The sequence below is a fragment of the Mirounga angustirostris genome, unplaced genomic scaffold (assembly GCF_029215605.1).
Source record: "Mirounga angustirostris isolate CCGP_5_RB_7025 unplaced genomic scaffold, mMirAng1.0.hap1 SCAF_2, whole genome shotgun sequence".
Taxonomy (NCBI): domain Eukaryota; kingdom Metazoa; phylum Chordata; class Mammalia; order Carnivora; family Phocidae; genus Mirounga; species Mirounga angustirostris.
The window spans coordinates 60,745,033-60,762,832 of NW_026991710.1; the positions used below are offsets into that span (position 1 = coordinate 60,745,033).

At 37.6% G+C, this 17,800-nt stretch overlaps 1 protein-coding gene and 1 long non-coding RNA gene across 4 annotated transcripts in view; one reads left to right on the forward strand and one right to left on the reverse strand.

Moving 5' to 3' along the window:
* LOC129045989 (uncharacterized) overlaps positions 1-17,223 on the forward strand; it is a 34,614-nt gene extending 17,391 nt beyond the window's left edge. The window contains exon 2 of the long non-coding RNA XR_008506588.2: positions 15,963-17,223. This is a non-coding gene — a long non-coding RNA (uncharacterized LOC129045989). The remainder of the gene's footprint in view (positions 1-15,962) is intronic.
* NUP54 (nucleoporin 54) overlaps positions 1-17,800 on the reverse strand; it is a 31,648-nt gene that overhangs the window by 9,537 nt on the left and 4,311 nt on the right. For all 3 annotated transcript variants that reach the window (XM_064584641.1, XM_045880972.3, XM_045880971.3), the window contains exons 4-8: positions 11,623-11,849; positions 9,476-9,663; positions 8,329-8,525; positions 6,745-6,799; positions 6,186-6,279 (exon numbers count right to left, since the gene is read on the reverse strand). In XM_064584641.1, coding sequence (XP_064440711.1) covers positions 6,186-6,279; positions 6,745-6,799; positions 8,329-8,525; positions 9,476-9,663; positions 11,623-11,849 — 761 coding nt within the window. The remainder of the gene's footprint in view (positions 1-6,185; positions 6,280-6,744; positions 6,800-8,328; positions 8,526-9,475; positions 9,664-11,622; positions 11,850-17,800) is intronic.

Sequence of the window (17,800 nt, forward strand, 5' to 3'; positions counted from 1 at the left end):
TTGTTTCAAAGGACAGTACCTCAATGAGTAAAGACCTCAATGAGTAAAGAAATGTAACATGTTCATGATGGAATAATTTATGAAGATTCAATTCTCTACAAATAATGTTTAATGCAATTCCAACTAAAATTCTAGGTTTTTTTTGTTTTTTGTTTTTTTTTTAATTTTATTTATTTGACAGACACAGCGAGAGAGGGAACACAAGCAGGGGCAGAGGCAGAGGGAGAAGCAGGCTTCCCGCTGAGCAGGGAGCCCGATGCGGGCGGGGCTTGATCCCAGGACCTGGGATCATGACCTGAGCCGAAGGCAGACGCCCAACGACTGAGCCACCCAGGCGCCCCTAAATTCTAGCATTTTGACAAACTGATTATAATACTGTTAATAGAACAGTAAAGATCTATAAAGATGCCACAACTGTGAAAGACGAATCAGATTCACTGTATCACATGCTGAAATACACTACAAAGCCACTGATTAAAGAACAGAATACATCATATATATATATGCACATATGGTGACCTGATAGCATAAATGCTTTGATAAATCATTGGGGGAAAATAACACTGGATGTTATTTATGGACGACATTGGAAAATCTGACCCACTAGAGAAAAACAAGGTTGGGTTCATACCACTTATTGTGCAAACTTGGAACTCCATGAGGATAGAAGACCCCAATGTGGAAGGTTAAGCTCTAAAATATTAGGGAAAAAAAATGTAGGAGACTCTCAGAACTTGGGGTAAGGAATGATTTCTTGAGCAAATTCCCAAGAAGAAACCAGGGCAAGATACTAGTGGATATTATTACATTAAAGTTTTCTGTTCAACTAAGGACACTGCAGAGTTGGCAGAGAGATGAGAAAGGAGGAGATATCTGAACAATATAATCAGACTAGAGATTAAAATCCAGAGTAATGGTGAACTCCTGAAATTCAGTAAAGAAAAGTTAAGTGCAACAGAAAAACTAGCAAAAGATAGGAACAATTTTGATTTTGGACAAGATGGACTTAAGTATATGCTACTTTCTCTCTCCTACTGAATATAGCTATAAAACTTGAATGCATGGGCAACTATTTGAGGACTCTGAAAAATAGTGGCAAGAGGATTGGGGAAGAAGACATGAATTTGAAGTACCACTGAACTGGTGGTGAGTTACCACTGTCCCCAACCTCTGGCATACCCCACTCTGGGTTCAACAAAGCCCAAAACTGAAGTGAGCATCATGCTTACAGCTCCAAGAAAAGTCTGTATTAACACTGATGTTAGGAGATACATTGTAATATCTAGAAAAGGTTTCCTCAACTCCAGTACTATAGCAGTCCTTCCTCATCCATGAGGGATATGTTTTACTACCCCCAATGGATGCCTGAAACCATGGATAGTACCAAGCCTTATATTATGTTTTTTCCTATACAGACATACATATGATAAAGCCTCATTTATAAATGAGGCACATTAAGAAATTAACACAATAGAATTATACTGTAATAAAAGTTATATGAATGTGGTCTCTCAAAATCTTACTGTACTGTACTCACCACTGTTATGATGTGAGATGATAAAATGCCTACCCGATAAGATGAATCGAAGTGAATGACCTAGACATTGTGACATAGCACTAGGCTACTACTGTCCTTCTGATAGGGGTTCCAGATAGTGGTTGACCGCGGTAACTGAAACCACGGAAAGTGAAACCGTGGATAAGAGGGGACTACTGTTATTAATTTGGGCGTGATAATTGTTGCAGAGGCACTGTTCTGCACACACTAGGATGTTTATCAGCATCCTTGCCTCTACTCAATAGATGCCTGTAGCACTCCCCCAGTTCTAACAACCAGACAAGTCCCTAGACGTTGCCAAATGTGCCCTGGGGACAAAACACAACGCCCACCCCCACTGAGAGATGCCCTATGGCAATCAAAAAAAAATTGTTGAAAGGACAGTAAATTAAAAACAGAATGCTAAAAAGTGTCCAAAAAAACCCAAAAGGCGGCAGAAAAGAGGAAACAGATCTTCAAAATACAGGAAACAAAAACTGACAGAACTGAAAGAAAAAGACAAATCCACAACTGTAGCTGGAGACTCCCAATTCTCCTCTCAGAACTAGTAAACACAAAAATCAACAAGAATAAAGAACTTGAACAATCTACCAACCAGATCTCACTGACACTAAAAGAAAACTCCACCCAAGAACAGCATTCTCCACATTCTTTTCAAAGGCATGTGGGTTAAAAACCTTAAAATAATTGAAATTATACAAAGTTCTCTGACCATAATAGAACTAGACTAGATATCAACAAGAGAGTAAAAGGAAAATCTCCGAACATGTGGAAATGAAGCATACTTCTAAATAATCTGTTAGTCAAAAAAATTCAACAGAACTCTCAAGTGAAATTAGAAAATATTGGGCGCCTGGGTGGCTCAGATGGTTAAGCGTCTGCTTTTGGCTCAGGTCATGATCCCAGGGTCCTGGGATCGAGTCTCATATCGGGCTCCCAGCTCAGTGGGGAGCCTGCTTCTCCCTCTGACCCTCACCCCTCTCATGCTGTTTCTCTCTCGCTCGCTCTCTAAAAAATAAATAAAATCTTAAAAAAAAAAAGAAATTAGAAAGTATTTTGAATGTATCAAAAATGAAAATAAGACATTATCAAAATCTGTGGGATTTAAAGCAGTGCTTAGAAGGAAAAAAAAAGTCTCAATAACCTAAAGCTGCTACCTAAAGGAACCAGAAAAAGAAAAAAATAAACCCAAAGCAAGCAGAACAAAGAAAATGGTTAAAAACAAATGAAATTATAAACAGAATACTAGAGACAAAAGTAATGAGACCAAAAACTTGGTTCTTTGATAAGATCAACAAAATTGACAAACCTCTACTAAGACTAACAAAAATAAAGAGAGGTAATAGCTTCTTTGGTCTTATTTTGAAGAACTTTGGTCATACCCAATTTATAGTACTGTGGCAACTCATTTTAAAAATGATGCTGATAAATCCAATGTGTCCAGCCCAAGATAATGAAGGCTCTGGAAATCATGTCACATGAAAAACCATGCTTAAGTTTATAGCCAAAAAAGAGAATAATAAAAAGGAAGAAATGATTACGATGTTCAAATATCTGTAATGCTGTCATAGGAAGCACAGTGATCACCTACAAATCAATGCCAGAGAAAATGGGTGTAAGTTATACCAAGGCAGATACTGGATCAATGTAAATAAGAGAATTTGTATCAATTAGTTAGCTGACAATGAAATGGGTTGCTTATAAAGCAGTAAGCTGGGGCGCCTGGGTGGCTCAGTCGTTAAGCGTCTGCCTTCGGCTCAGGTCATGATCCCGGGGTCCTGGGATCGAGCCCCGCGTTGGGCTCTCCGCTCGGCAGGAACCCTGCTTCTCCCTCTCCCACTCCCCCTGCTTGTGTTCCCTCTCTCGCTGTGTCTCTGTCAAATAAATAAATAAAATCTTAAAAAAAAAAAAAAAAAAGAACAGGGGTTTTGTTCTGTTAAAAATAAATAAATAAAGCAGTAAGCTTTTCACTATTCAGTCTGAATGAGTATGTTATCAGGAATTCCACATAAGAATTTGGAGGTTACCTTTAAGAACCTTTAAGGATATTACGTAGATTTAAGCATTCAATAATTTAAGTGTGCTTCATTAATCTACAATTAAACTATGCCAACAAAAAGAATCACAACTATAACCTTCATTTTGGTAAGGCCTCATAAATAAGTGTTTAAGAAAATAATATGCGAGAGGCTGCAGGAAGATGGCAGAGTAGGAGGACCCTGGGCTCACCTCTTGCCACGTGGCCACCGAGAGAGCACCCACGTCGGCATAAATAACCCAGAAAGCAGCCCGAAAACTGACAGAACAGACTCTCTGCAGCCCGGCATAGACAAGAGGCTAGAACGAATCCACCCCCTCCAATCGCTCTTAGTAAAATCCCATCAAAGTGGTGCCACAAGCCTGGCAGTGTGCGCACGGCCCAGACAAGGGCCAGCACCACTCCACAGTGAGTCCTGCTCCAGGGAGAGGGGAAGATAACCACACACCAGTCTGACTGTGACCCCAGCAGTGTGCTGGGGGCAGGCAGTGGGTCTGACTGCAGGCCCCACCCACCAACAAAAGCTTCTCAGGGGACTACACAAGGACAGTGCCTGCAGTTAGGTGCTCCTGCATCTCTGGCAAACGCCTGGTCTGACTCAACTCAAGCCCAAGGCAGCCCTGGACCGGCCCACTAACAACACGGGCACCGGATTCTGCCCACAACAGGCAGAGAGCCACTTTAGACCGGACTAAAGGCAAACACAGCTCCGCCACAACGCTAGGACACCCCTGTAGCAACACACATAGGAGACACCCCTGAAGCACCATTTTCTGGTGAAAAGGAAACATTGCGCTGCAGGACCTCTTCTTCCTAAAGCCACTACTTTCAAGTGCGGGAGATGTAGGTGTCTTTCCTAACACACAGAAACAGACACAGCAATAGACAGAATGAGGAAACAGAGGAGTATGTCCCAAATGAAAGAGTGGAACAAAATCACAGCAAGAGACCTAAATAAAATGGAGATAAGTAATATGTCTGATAGAGAATTTAAAGTAATGCTCATAAAGATACGCACTAGAATTGAGAAAGGAGTGCAGGACCTCCATGAGACCCTCCACCAAGAGATAGGAGATACAAAAAAGAACCAATTAGAGCTATTGGACTCACTAGATGGAAATAAAAATAGACCACCTGGAATAAACAGAAAACAAGAGAAGTAGAAGAACGGATCAGCTACCTGGAGGACAGAGTAATGGAAAGTAAGCTGAGAGGATGAGAGGGGAAAAATATGCAAAATGAGAACAGACCCAGGGAACTCAGTGACACTGCCAAGCATAACAGTCGCATGATAGGGACCCCAGAAGGAGAAGAGCGAGAAAAGGTGGCAGATTTGTCTGAAGAAATAATAGCTGAAAACTTCCTGAATCTGGGGAAGGAAAGAGAAATCCAGATCCAGGAGGCACAGACAGCCCCCAACAAAACCAACCCAAAGAGGTCTGCACCCAGACACAAAGTAAATAAGATGGCCAAAAGTAGTGATAAAGAGAATTTTAAAAGCAGCAGAGAAAGGAAAGCAGTGACATACAAGGGAAACCCTATACGGCTATCAGTGTGTTTTTTCAACAGAAACTTTGCAGGCCAGAAGGGAGTGGCATGATAAATTCCAAGTGCTAAAAGGAAAAAATCTATAGCCAAGAATACTCTATCCAGCAAGGCTTTCATTCAGAATAGAAAGAGAGATAGTTTCCCAGAAAAATAAAAGTTAAAAGCAAAACCAGCCATGTCCCCATCACACATGGATGCCATCGGCCTGTGGGTCCCAAATTCACAGTCTAGCCGCCCTCCTGCAAGAGTCAGCATGCACAGCCTGCCACCTGCTCAATGCCAAGTCAACACACCTTCCCCTCAAATTCCAGCCCCTGTGCTGGGTTGTGCACAAAAGTGGGCATAATTATAACAGCAGAATGAAGCAACCCAAATAGTGACACTAATTCTGTGGAATATATAATGGATAAAAGGAGTGTGCTAGGCTGATAACATCTCCAACAAGCACATCAAAGGACAATACATACAGCATGATTCTGCTCAGTAAAAGAAACAAACCCAGGAAAAATAAAGTAAGATGAAAACAGAGAGGGACACAAACCATAAGAGACTCTTTAACTATAGGAAACAGTGTTGCTGGAGGGCCGGTGAGGGGGGATGGGGTAACTGGGTGAGGAGCACTAAGGAGGGCACTTGATGGAATGAGCACTGGGTGTTATATGCAACTGATGAATCACTGAACTCTACCTCAGAAATTAATAATACACTATATGTTAATTAATTGAATTTAAATAAAAAAGGAGAACACCCCCCCCCCCGCCAAATAATAATAATATGCATTCCCTGGCTGGAAATGGAAATAACAGCCTAATAGCAATGCTAAGCCAACAATTCTAAATTCTTTGTTAAAATATACCAAATCAGATTTACATGATTTTGGAGGCTCTATATTAAGTAGTTGCACAAAACTGTAATTATTAATTTGCTCATAACGCTATACTGTTTCCCTCTAAGACATAACAGTAATCCACATGGTAAAAAGAAGTGTCTGTAATCTCTTTTTACTATTCCCAGAGGCAGAGAATGAAGCTAAATGCTTACATCTAATCTGGTCTGATGCTGCTTAGTCATCTGATCTTGAACCTTCAGTCTTCGAAGAAGTTCTTTGAAACCCACCATGGGTACAGGAATTAACCTGAAGAAATCCAAGTGGTCAATTATCAGACCTTAAGCCTTTTACTATTATTACAAAGTATAAGAAATTAGGGTTTTTCATAATAACATTCATGTAATTTCACAATAAATTTCTAGGGTTCAAAGGCAGATCAATGACTATGAAATCAACAGTGTTAAATCAGATTTTATTCAACTTTATTTTACAAATGAGGAAATAAAGTTCAGTCAAAAATTGTACTTTTAAAGGCAAGTATAATTAGGGGAGTGATACTCAGATGTCAAGGTTTTCACCATATTATATGGCCTTATCAGTCAACATTTTTTTTTTTTTTTTTTTTTAAGTAGGCTCCCAGGCCCAACATGGGACTTGAACTTATGGCCCTGAGATCAAGAGTTCCATGCTCTACCAACTGAACCAGCCAGGGGTCAACATTCTTTAGCAAATTTTAGTCCTTACATGAAAATAAGATGAAGGTATACTTACTTTTCAGAATCAGGGTTATCCACCTTGGCTTGTTCCCAGATAATAGGATCAACACCTACCAAAAAGAAGAAATATGTTTTCTGAAAAAAACTATTCTGTTTTTATAATATTTGTATGGGAGAGGCCTTCCTAAAGAAGCTGTAATGAAAAATGACTATTCAATATGACCACTACAAAAATGAAAATTTTTGCAGGATAAGCTTAAAAAAAGAGTTATAGACTGAAGGGAAATACCTACAATCTATAGGATAATACATTAACCTCCAGAATATAGAAAGAGCTCCTATAAATCAGAAAGGAAGACAAAAACATCTAATAGAAAATGGGTAAAGAACATGAGATGTTAATTCACAAAAGATACAAACATGGCTAATAAACATATAAAAAGATGCTCAACTGACTAGAAATCAGGGAAATGCTAATGAAAGTAAGTGATTTTTGCATTCAGAATGGCAAAATTAAAAGAGACTGACAATCTCATTGCTGGCAAAAAAAGATCAAAATGAGAAAATATTAAAAAAGAAATATGAGAAAAAGAAGACATTCCTGTTACAATGTGTACAACTTTCTTTGGAGAGCAATTTGGCAGTCTCTAACAAAACATAAAATATACATAATCTTAACTCAAAAATTTCATTACCAGAGATCTATTCTAAAATACATATCCACGTGTTCTAAGGCATATTTATAGGGATGTTAATTGTTGCATAGTTTATAATAATGAAAAGGTGGAAATAACATAGAAGTTAAGTGAAGTAAGGTACATCCATGGTATTCCATGTAGATTTTTAAAAAGAATATTTACTTTCATGTACTGTCGTGGGATGGAAAGTGCTATGAAATACTACAATTGAAAAGGCAAGTTGTAGGGGCGCCTGGGTGGCTCAGTCGTTAAGCGTCTGCCTTTGGCTCAGGTCATGATTCCAGGGTCCTGGGATCGAGCCCCGCATTGGGCTCCCTGCTCAGCGGGAGGCCTGCTTCTCCCTCTCCCACTCCCCCTGCTTGTGTTCCTGCTCTCACTATCTCTCTCTGTCAAATAAAATCTTTAAAAAAAAAAAAAAAAAAAGAAAAGAAAAGGCAAGTTGCAGTAAACGTACAATGCAAAATCCTTTTAAGGATTTCCATGTACATATGCCATATTAAAATCACAGATAAGGGACTAATAGAGTATAATAAATTATTAGTAGTAGCTATTTCTGTGGAAAGGAGATAAAGAGGATCTGTAATACAGTCAATCTAGTTATGCCATTTACAATCTTTTTTGGTGAGAACACATTTATTTAGGTTTTACTTGAATGCTCAGCACAAGTTAGAAAAAAATAAAAATATTAAAAGTGAATTACCTTTGGGTAGATGGATTATGGATTATTTTTCTTTAGTTTGTCATTTCCCAACATTTCTAACAAGCATATTAGCTATAGAATAAAAAAGCTAAATGCAATGAAAACATTCAAAACTTTGTCCCAAATTAGCCGACATGATAGACACTAGTTTTATTAATAACCAACTAATACCTCCCAAAATAGAGGAAGCATATATATTTCTAAATCTTTCATTTCCTCAACTCTGTGACTAAAAACATACCAGCAGGAGGATTCTGTAAAAGTTGTTTGATTTGTGCAGGAGAAAGTTCAGTTCTAGTCATAGAAAGGGTTACACCAAGTTGCTGCAACTGTGTTTTTATATTAGTTTGTTCAAAATGGGCATACAGTGTTGTAGCTGGAACTCTTCTTGAAGTACCATTTGGAGAACGCTCAACAACATAAATGACAACTTCTGTCCTGGGGGAAAAATAACCAAGTTATAAAAGAGCACACAACTCATAGCTACAACTCATATCAGTGCAGCATGTGATTTTAGAAAGATGCTAGCTGAATACAGAAATTGTTGTTTTAGAAAATAGTATTCTCTTAAATCTTGGAAAATAAGGAACCCTTACTTTATGTTCACTTGTAAATCAACTTGAATGATAAAATGAGACAGACATATAATATTTGTAAAAGGTTTGCTTCGCTGCAAAGTCCTATGTAAATGTTACTATCTTTTCCAGAATTGAGAAGTACTTTGGAGATTCTGTTGAAGCTTACCTGATCTCAGTTATTATACCTCACTAATAATAATTCTTCTAACCCAGCATATCCCAAAGTAAATGCTTTTGCCACTAAGTATGAAAATTATACGAAGACATAAGAAGTAAATGAGTCATAGTTATTATCCATGAATGAGCATGAACAGTAACCAGTTAAAACTTTCCAATAACGTCTTTGTGGCCTTTGATTTGCACACACAGCCATGATTAACATTTCTTCCTGTTTCTGAATGAAAAATCTAAGGAATTATTAGCATCTGGTAAGTTAAGAACTCTAAGATTAAGGGGCGCCTGGGTGGCTCAGTTAAATGTCCGACTCTTTGATTTCGGTTCAGGTCATGATCTCAGGGTTGCGAGATCAAGCCCCGCATCTGGCCTCCGCACTGGGCGTGGAGCCTGCAAAATTCTCTCTCCCTACCTCACTCTGTCCCTCCCGCCTCTGAAAAATAAATAAATATAAAATAAAATAACTCCAAGATTAAGAAAAATGCTTTTAAACAAATGTTATAAATACTGAATAATCACTAGCTGAGTAATAACATTCTAAGATTTAATTTGTGCTTTATCAACAAAAACGCTATTGGATCACTCTCTTTGGACCAAGGTGCACAGAAATAAATGGTGTATTTAATGTATACTTACTGATCATCTGGCAATGTTTTAATACCCTCTACATTTACAGTAAGGGTCTGGTTTCCTCCCAAAACTTTGTGTAATGATTCTACCAACTGCTGTTGTTGGCTTCGAATATCTGTTTCTTTTTTGTTGAAAACTAAAACCACTAGCCCATCTTCATCTTTATTATTGGGCATACAACTATATCCTACTGCCTGTAGAATGACAAAAACAATATCAAAACTATGTACAGATTTTACATCAGATGTTTAATATTAATACGTTAAATATCTGCTAAAACAAGGAAAACAGCTTAATGTCTGCTAATGAAGGAAATAATTATTCTTCCCACCACTCTGTGCCCTAGGTCATCACAAGTATAAAGAGAAACTACTTTACCCAAGAATAATATAAACTTACAGTGAAATTAAAATTTTCTCTTCAACAGAGTAACCAAATAGCCTTCTCCTCTAAAAAACTTTGATATTCATTATTGCTGGGTGTTTCTGAATTCTGATGAAACAATTCTGCATGTCATTATAAAAATGACTGCAAAAGTCATGGACCAGGACCTAATTTATTTTACTATACTGACTTACAGAATGTTAAACTAAGTTTTAGATATACGAAGATATGATTACTATACTTTTTTCTAAATATAAATACTTTTAAAGTAGAATAACACTGTCAAACTTAAAATACTATAAAGAATGTCTACATCATTTTATGGTTCCATGTAATATAAAACTTTACAAAGCATGTTAGTTTTTAACATAATATTAAATATGACAAATTTCTAAGGAATTACTCTTTTAGACAGAAGCCTTTTCTTTTGTCATCACTTATAATGCAACTTTTTAAAAAAGATTTATTTGGGGGGGGAGGGGTAAGGGGAGAAGGACAGAGGGAATCTCCAGCAGACTCCCCACTGAGCAAAGAGCCCTATACAAGGTTGGATCCCACGACTCTAAGATCATGACCTGAGCCAAAATCAAGAGTCAGATGCTTAACTAACTGAGCTACCCAGGAGCCCAATAATCCACCTTTTAAAAAAGAATTCTAGTTCTCATTTTATCATATGTATGTTATATATCAACTTAAAAAAGAAGTTCTATTCAACCTATGTCCACTGTATAGCTCTTAGTCACTAAACAAAAGTATAAAATTTCAACTATAAACACTTAAAAATTCTTTTTATTAGAGTGAGGAGATAGATGTTCTTTAGTAAGATAAGCTAGTCACTTTTTGTTGTTTAACCATGTTGAGAAGGGTCTGATCCTCAGCCTTGCAGCTCCAAACACAAGCTTACATACATATTGATTAGAGACTGACACAGGCAACAAAAAGTGTTGTTGTTTTTTTTGCCACTGAAATGTGGCTGGGGTGCCTAGGTGGCTCAGTTGGTTGAGTGTCTGACTCCTGGTTTTGGCTCAGGTCAGGATCTTAGGGTCGTGGGATCCAGCCCCAAGTCAGGCTCCACCGTACTCAGAGAATCTGCTTGGGATTCTCTTGTTCCCTCTGCCCCCCGCACACATGCACTCTCTCTAGAAAATTATTAAATACGTCTTAAAAAAAAAAAGTAGCTGAAGTATAAACTGGATTGCAATACATTAGTTATTAAAAATATGCCATCGAATTGACCTAAATACTCTCACTGGCTGATGAGACAATCTCTGAGAAGCCAAATTCAAATGAGAAGGTTGTTTGGTAGGCATGGAATTAGAAAGAAAAAGATTATACTGTTTTAATGGCTTTAGCATCCAGTTATAATAGTTGACAACAGAATTATACATGCCAAACAGCACATACAGTCTGTCTGCTGGCTGGGGTATACATTCCTGGACAATGTTACATGAGTATCACCAAATTTAGTTTTGGGTCTCCATTTTATAGATGCCAAGCAGACCACTCCCCTTTCGTTAACATTTTTTCCTCAGTTTTAAATTACATTCTGATCATACCTTCCTTCATTCATACTCTGGTCACCTTCAATCACATATATGTAAGAAATCACTTCAATTTAATAACTTCTGTATCTTTAAAACAAAAGTATAATTGTACCATATTCAAGGAGTACTAAAGACCAAGCAATTGTTTCCTTCGTATTTTAATCCAAATATCACATTCTCTCTTACACACACTCTTCAAGTGAGGATCAAAAGAAATACTAATACCTTAAATCGGCAAAAGGGATTTTCTTGTGTGAATTCCACTGGTGGAATGTTATTGTTGAAATATCCTTTTCCTGTGCCCCAAAAGGCCTGCAGCTGATTCCATTTTGCTAAAATAGCATCCCTCTCATCTCCCAACAGCGTTGGAGCAGAAAGAGCACTTGCAGTATTTATCAGCTGGCTGGACTGTGTAGGAGCTTGTGTGGGCTGACTGAAGAGACCACCTAATGCTAGAAATGTACCCCGTAGTTAGTATTTAAAAAAAAAAAAAAAAAAAAAAAATCCGTCAATTCAGATCCTAGGTATGGTAGGCCGAATAATGCCCCTTCCCCCCATCATGTCCACATCCTATCCCCAGAACCTGTAAATATGTTACTTTACACAGCAGAAGAAACTTTGTAGATGTGATGAAATTAAGAGATTGAGTTCAGACTATCCTGGATTATCACTAAGTGAGCTCAACACAATCATAAAGGTCCTGAGGAGGGAAACGGGAAGTCAGAGTCAAAGTGAGATGTGAAGACGAAGGAAGGGGCTGGCTACAAGCCAGAAAATGCGGGGAGAGAGACTAAAAGCTGGATAAGGCCAGGGAATGGATTCTCCCTTAGAGCCTCAAGAAGTAACATGGCCCTGCCAACACCCTGATGTTAGCCCAGTGAAACCCATTTCTGAATTTCTGATCTCCAGAACTATAGGATAATAAATTTGTATTGTTTTAATATACTAAGTCTGTGATACTTTGTTAGGGCAACATTAGGAAACTAATATACTAGGACAATCCTTATAATGTTAAACTTTTCTAATGATTATCTTAATACAAGTAATTCCATTACCAGTACACTAGTTGGATTCATATTAGACCCACATAAAAAAAATGCATATGGATATGATACGGAAAAGTAAAGTTTGTGAAGTTGCAGAATTGGTTTTTAAACCTTTATTACTATTACATGTGTGTAATAAATACAAACTGGAGGACACAAAATCAGCAAAAAGCATCATTATATCATTGTTTTATCAATATCAACTTGATCACTTTTCCTTCTCTTACTACAAAGAAATAGTAAAAAGAACAACAAATGAACTAATCATTAGGATTCTAAGCTAAAAGCTTTAGCAGGCCGTGTAGCTTTGGGTAAGTCACTTAACTTCTCTGTGCTACAATTTCTCCAACAGAAAAGGTAAAGTTGTTAGATCAGTATCTCCAAAGTGGGAGATTAAGTAAGTATCCCCAGTACATGAAATTATAGCTGTCAGGGAACAGTTGAGCCACTAAATAGACTAATTCACATAACAAGAAGTTATCTTTTAATTATCTGATAATATATTTTAAAAGTCTCAGTTTGGTACTAGTCTGCCTTTAATGACTCACAACACCTGCTTATCTCACATTTTACCAAAGGAAAGCAGAAGTCTAAGGCTCAGAGCTTAAGGCAAAAGTATTAGCTAGAATCTATTAACACTATTACATTTTCTGTGTGCTTAATTTCAGTTATCCTATCTTTACAGATGATACTGGCTTTCCAAAATTTATAGCAGTAATACAAATCTTCCTTTTAAAATAAATATGTAATGTTTAGGGGCGCCTGGGTGGCTCAGTCGTTGGGCGTCTGCCTTCAGCTCGGGTCGTGATCCTGGGGTCCTGGGATCAGGCACCGCATCAGGCTCCCTGCTCCGCGGGGGGCCTGCTTCTCCCTCTCCCACTCCCCCTGCTTGTGTTCCCTCTCTCCTGTGTCTCTCTCTGTCAAATAAATAAATAAAATCTTTAATAAAAAAAAAACTTCTTTTACAGAATAGTTTTAGTGTGGAAGGGAGGGCAGAGTTAGGAAATCACCATTTTGCAACTCCTAATAAAATAACTGACTGAGGCAATGATCATCAATGAATGAAATCATTAAGTTAAAGACTGATGGGGAACTTTATAAGACAGACTGGCTGTCACCCCCCCCCCCCGAGCCCACTGATCAATCTCAGCATCACCAAAAGAGGGATACACATTCTAATGTGATGCAGTATGAAGTACACTGCACAACTGGCAAAGTATCCATGGCAAAAAGTCAAACTTGAATCTAAAGTACCTAAAGCTAACTTCATTTACCAGAAAAATGGGGGATAAAGTTAAATGATACTATAAGCAAACAAATCTCCAATTGGGGACATTTCACAGGACAACTGGCCCAGTCTCTCCAACAATTCTTGAGGGGGGAAAAAAGGAGTGGGGAACTCTCTATACTAAAAAGAAACTTGAGGGGCGCCTGGGTGGCTCAGTTGGTTGTGTCCGACCCTTGATTTCGTCTCAGGTCATGATCTCAGGATTGTGAGATCCAGCTCCGCATCGGGATCCATACTGGGTATGGAGCCTGCTTAAGATTCTCTCTCACCCTCTCCCTCCCTCACCCCCTACACGCTTTCTCATTCTAAGAAAAAAAAAAAAAGAAGAACTTGAGATATGATAACAAGAAAATGAATGTGGGGATCTTGTGTGGATCATGATTTGAATAAACCAGCCTTAATGAAACATATGGGGAAATGTGATTAAGGACTAGGTATTAGATGATACCAAGGAATTATTAATGGTGAATTGGAATGAAGTCCATGTTTTTAAAGAGAGAAGCACAGTAAAGTGAGGGTGAAAGGACATGTTTGGGATTTGCTTTAAAATACTTCAGCAATCAAAAAAAAAAAAGCGGGGGAGCCAAGGAGAGAGATAAAACAAGTATGGCAAATTCTGACTTGCTGAATCTATTCAGTAGACTATGGGGTCGTTTTACTCTTATTTTTGTGTGTTAAATTTTTCATTTAAGTAGAAAGTAAGTATTCATTGGATTTGAGAGGATTAATGATCTTATCTGTTTGAGTAAAGAAAACAGAATCCAGATCACTGTGGGCTAAGAGGTAACAGAAGACAACAGAAGGGGATCCCCTTTTCCATAACTATTTCATGTAGTTTATGAAGATGTGATGTGAGATTAAAGTTGGTTACTGTTTTAAGAAAAAAGAAACTTCAGATTGTTTAAATGTGGATAAGAAGGATCTTTGGGGAGAGAACTTGAAGACTATTTTGGGGAGAGGGGTGTTGCTGGAAAGAATAATCAACAGTAGAAGGGTCGCTTGGAAGAATGAGATCCAGAGCACAGGTGAAAAGGGAAAAGGATGAGTATAGAGGGAGGAAGATAAACAGATCTGGTAGTGGGAAAATGAAGGAACTGGAATGAGGGATTTTATTTTCTTTCTGAAGTGGAGATCAAGGCCATCTGCTAAAAATAAGAATAGAGAAATCTGAGATTTGAAGAGAACAAAGGTTTAAGTGTTACAGAAGGTGGGAGAATAAATTAAATAAACTTCTAAGGATTACCAGGCAATGTTGAGGCCCCAACTTAAGTCAGTGATTAAGAATTTAGAGGTACTATTCAATCTTTTGTACTGTGTGATTTTTCTCAAGCAGTATCCGGAGGGACAGTTGGGCTTTCACCCGCGTGGGATTTTTTACCTCCTCAGGCACATGATAAAATGACAAAGTTTAGCATTTGGCAACCAGTGACTGAAATGGAAGGACATGGAATCTAAGCTAATTAGAGAGGTTAGTGAAGACAAGAAGGAGCTGATGGAAGAATGGAAAATGGTCTAAATGGTCTAATGGTCTAAATGAAAATATCACTGATCTAAAGACCTAATGAGGTCTAGGAACAGCTATATTCGAAGTATTTAAAAAGGCAGGCTAAAAGAACAATAGGTTGTGGGATGTTCACACCAGTGATTTTGAAATTAGAACATTTTCAGATGTTGCCAAGGTCCAGGGTAAGAATTGTTGAAGAGAAATGGAAGAGGTTTTTGGAATAAAAGGTAGATGGCATGGCTGTTTGAATATATAGCCATGTGATGTTTAAATAACCCAGATAGACAGAAGTTGAAAAGAAAAGGAAGACTAACAGCCAGTTGCCAAAGTTTTCAATGAATAAGAGGTACTGTCCAGGAAGTCAGCAGCTGAGATTAGACGTATCACCAACAGTATTACCAGACAGCAAGCATCTCATACAAGCAGGGGTTTTAAAAATAAGGCAACAGTTCCATAATCTTTGCAGATTAAACTCAAAACTCCTTACGGCAGCAGGTCCCAAATTCATTATGATATGCCATGCAATGATGCTTTTATCAGTTATCCCCTCTACTTGGAATACCCTCTTCTGAATTTATCCAACTAATTCTTTCAAGATTCAGCTCTTCTTTTGTATTCCACAACACCTTGTAGGGGTTCATTTTAGTGCTTTCACATTACATATGTATTCTGTATAACTGGGTGTTTATTATTCTAATTAAATATTTGTTATTCTGTCTCCTTGTAGGCTATTAGCAGGAAATTGTGGCTTTCAACCTTATATCACCAATGCCTGACATACAACATACAGTCAGTAAGTGGATGCTAATAACTGAATAAGCCCCTTTGTTCTGCAAATGAATAAAACCAAATTCAATTTCCCATTTTTCCTAATGAAAGTGTAACTATGATACCTGAGAATTGGAGAGACTTTATTTCAAGAAACAAAAAAAAAAGTTCACTTTCCCCTTCTTCTCCTAAAGTACTTGGATTTCCAACAAAGAGAAATGACTGAAATACTAGAAAGAAGAATTGAGACTACTATTCTATTTTCTTTGTCCTATTGGCCAGACAATTCTTGAAATTCATGTTTAATAATCTTCAATAACTGAGTAGGATGAATTTTAGCCAATCAATCAAGTTACCTCAGAACAATGAAATGAAAGTGATTTTAAGAGGTAGCAGACTGGAAAAGTGAAAAGAGCATTACATAGGAAGTCAAAGAACTTGAATGTATGTTTCTATCCTACATCTTGGGAGGTCTATGGAAGAGTCACAATCTCTCAGTTTCCTCTCTTCACCTATAAAATGGAGACAAGAAGAGTACTATTTCATAGAGTTCTTGTGAGAATTAAATAAATTAACCCATACAAGATAACCCTGGAGCATACTGCCATATCAGCTAGTAAGGAAGCTATCAAAGACTAATTCTAAGCTTGTGTCAAAGGACTTGGAAGCCAACCTGAAGAGGCTTGTATCTTTGGCTAAAAATGGAACAATTTAAGTATCAATAAGGATAATAACTGCAACAGATTAAAAAAATACCAAATAGCCGAAATACTTAAGTTCCTAACATTAAATAAAAATTAATTGGTCTCCTTTGGAGAATCATAGAGAACCAACTCTTTATTTTGAAAACTAATTATAAATATGGAAAGAATCACCAAATAGTAGATAAAGTTTCTCTTTATAAAAGTATTCCAACAAATACATGGGAAAAAAGTCACAGTCAGAGTAATACCATTTTGCAACTCCTGATAAATTAATGGATCGAAGTAATGATCACCAATGGCTGCTGCTAACACGACAAAGAATAGACATGACTGACATTATATACCTCTTGATAAAGAATGCAATACGACCTATAGTCTTGCAACCCAACAAAAAACTGAACTATCAACATAAATAGGTACCTACATCCAACCCAATTTACAAGAAACAGAGAAGACAACGAAATACGTTAAACTATACCACAGGAATACAATCCAGTAAAGTCCTGACTTGAAAAATTCTGTATGACAAGTATCTCATTTCTTTAACAAACTGGAAAAACAAAAAAAAAAGAGGGCTAACAGGGGAACTTACAAAGTTTTAAGACAAATAAAACTAAACAATAATGCTTACACACTTACATGACAGAACTATAAAGTAAAGAACAGATCACCATGAAAGAGGACTATAGTTCCTCTGATAGGGAAGTGACTGTGAGCACAGTGTGGAGGGCTTCTCAAGTGGCTGGCCAGAGACCACCTCCTGACATAGGCAGTGGTTACAAGGGTGTTCACCTTGATATAATTCATTAGGGTGTACTTTTGTGCAGTTTTCTTTTTTGTGTTACTTTTAGCAACAAGGAAAATTTAAATGGAATGCTATTACACACAGAGACTTTATAATCCTGATCCTGCCAATCACTCTTCTCCCCAGTTGCTATCATCATATATAAACATGAGAATTAGCTTTTGGAGTCTTGTGGAACATAATATTGATAAATCTTCAAAAAAAGAGATCCATTAAAGTGTTTTGAACAGTGCACTCAATGTTAGCTATATGTTACAGTTTTATATTTGAAGTAAGACGAAGGCCTCT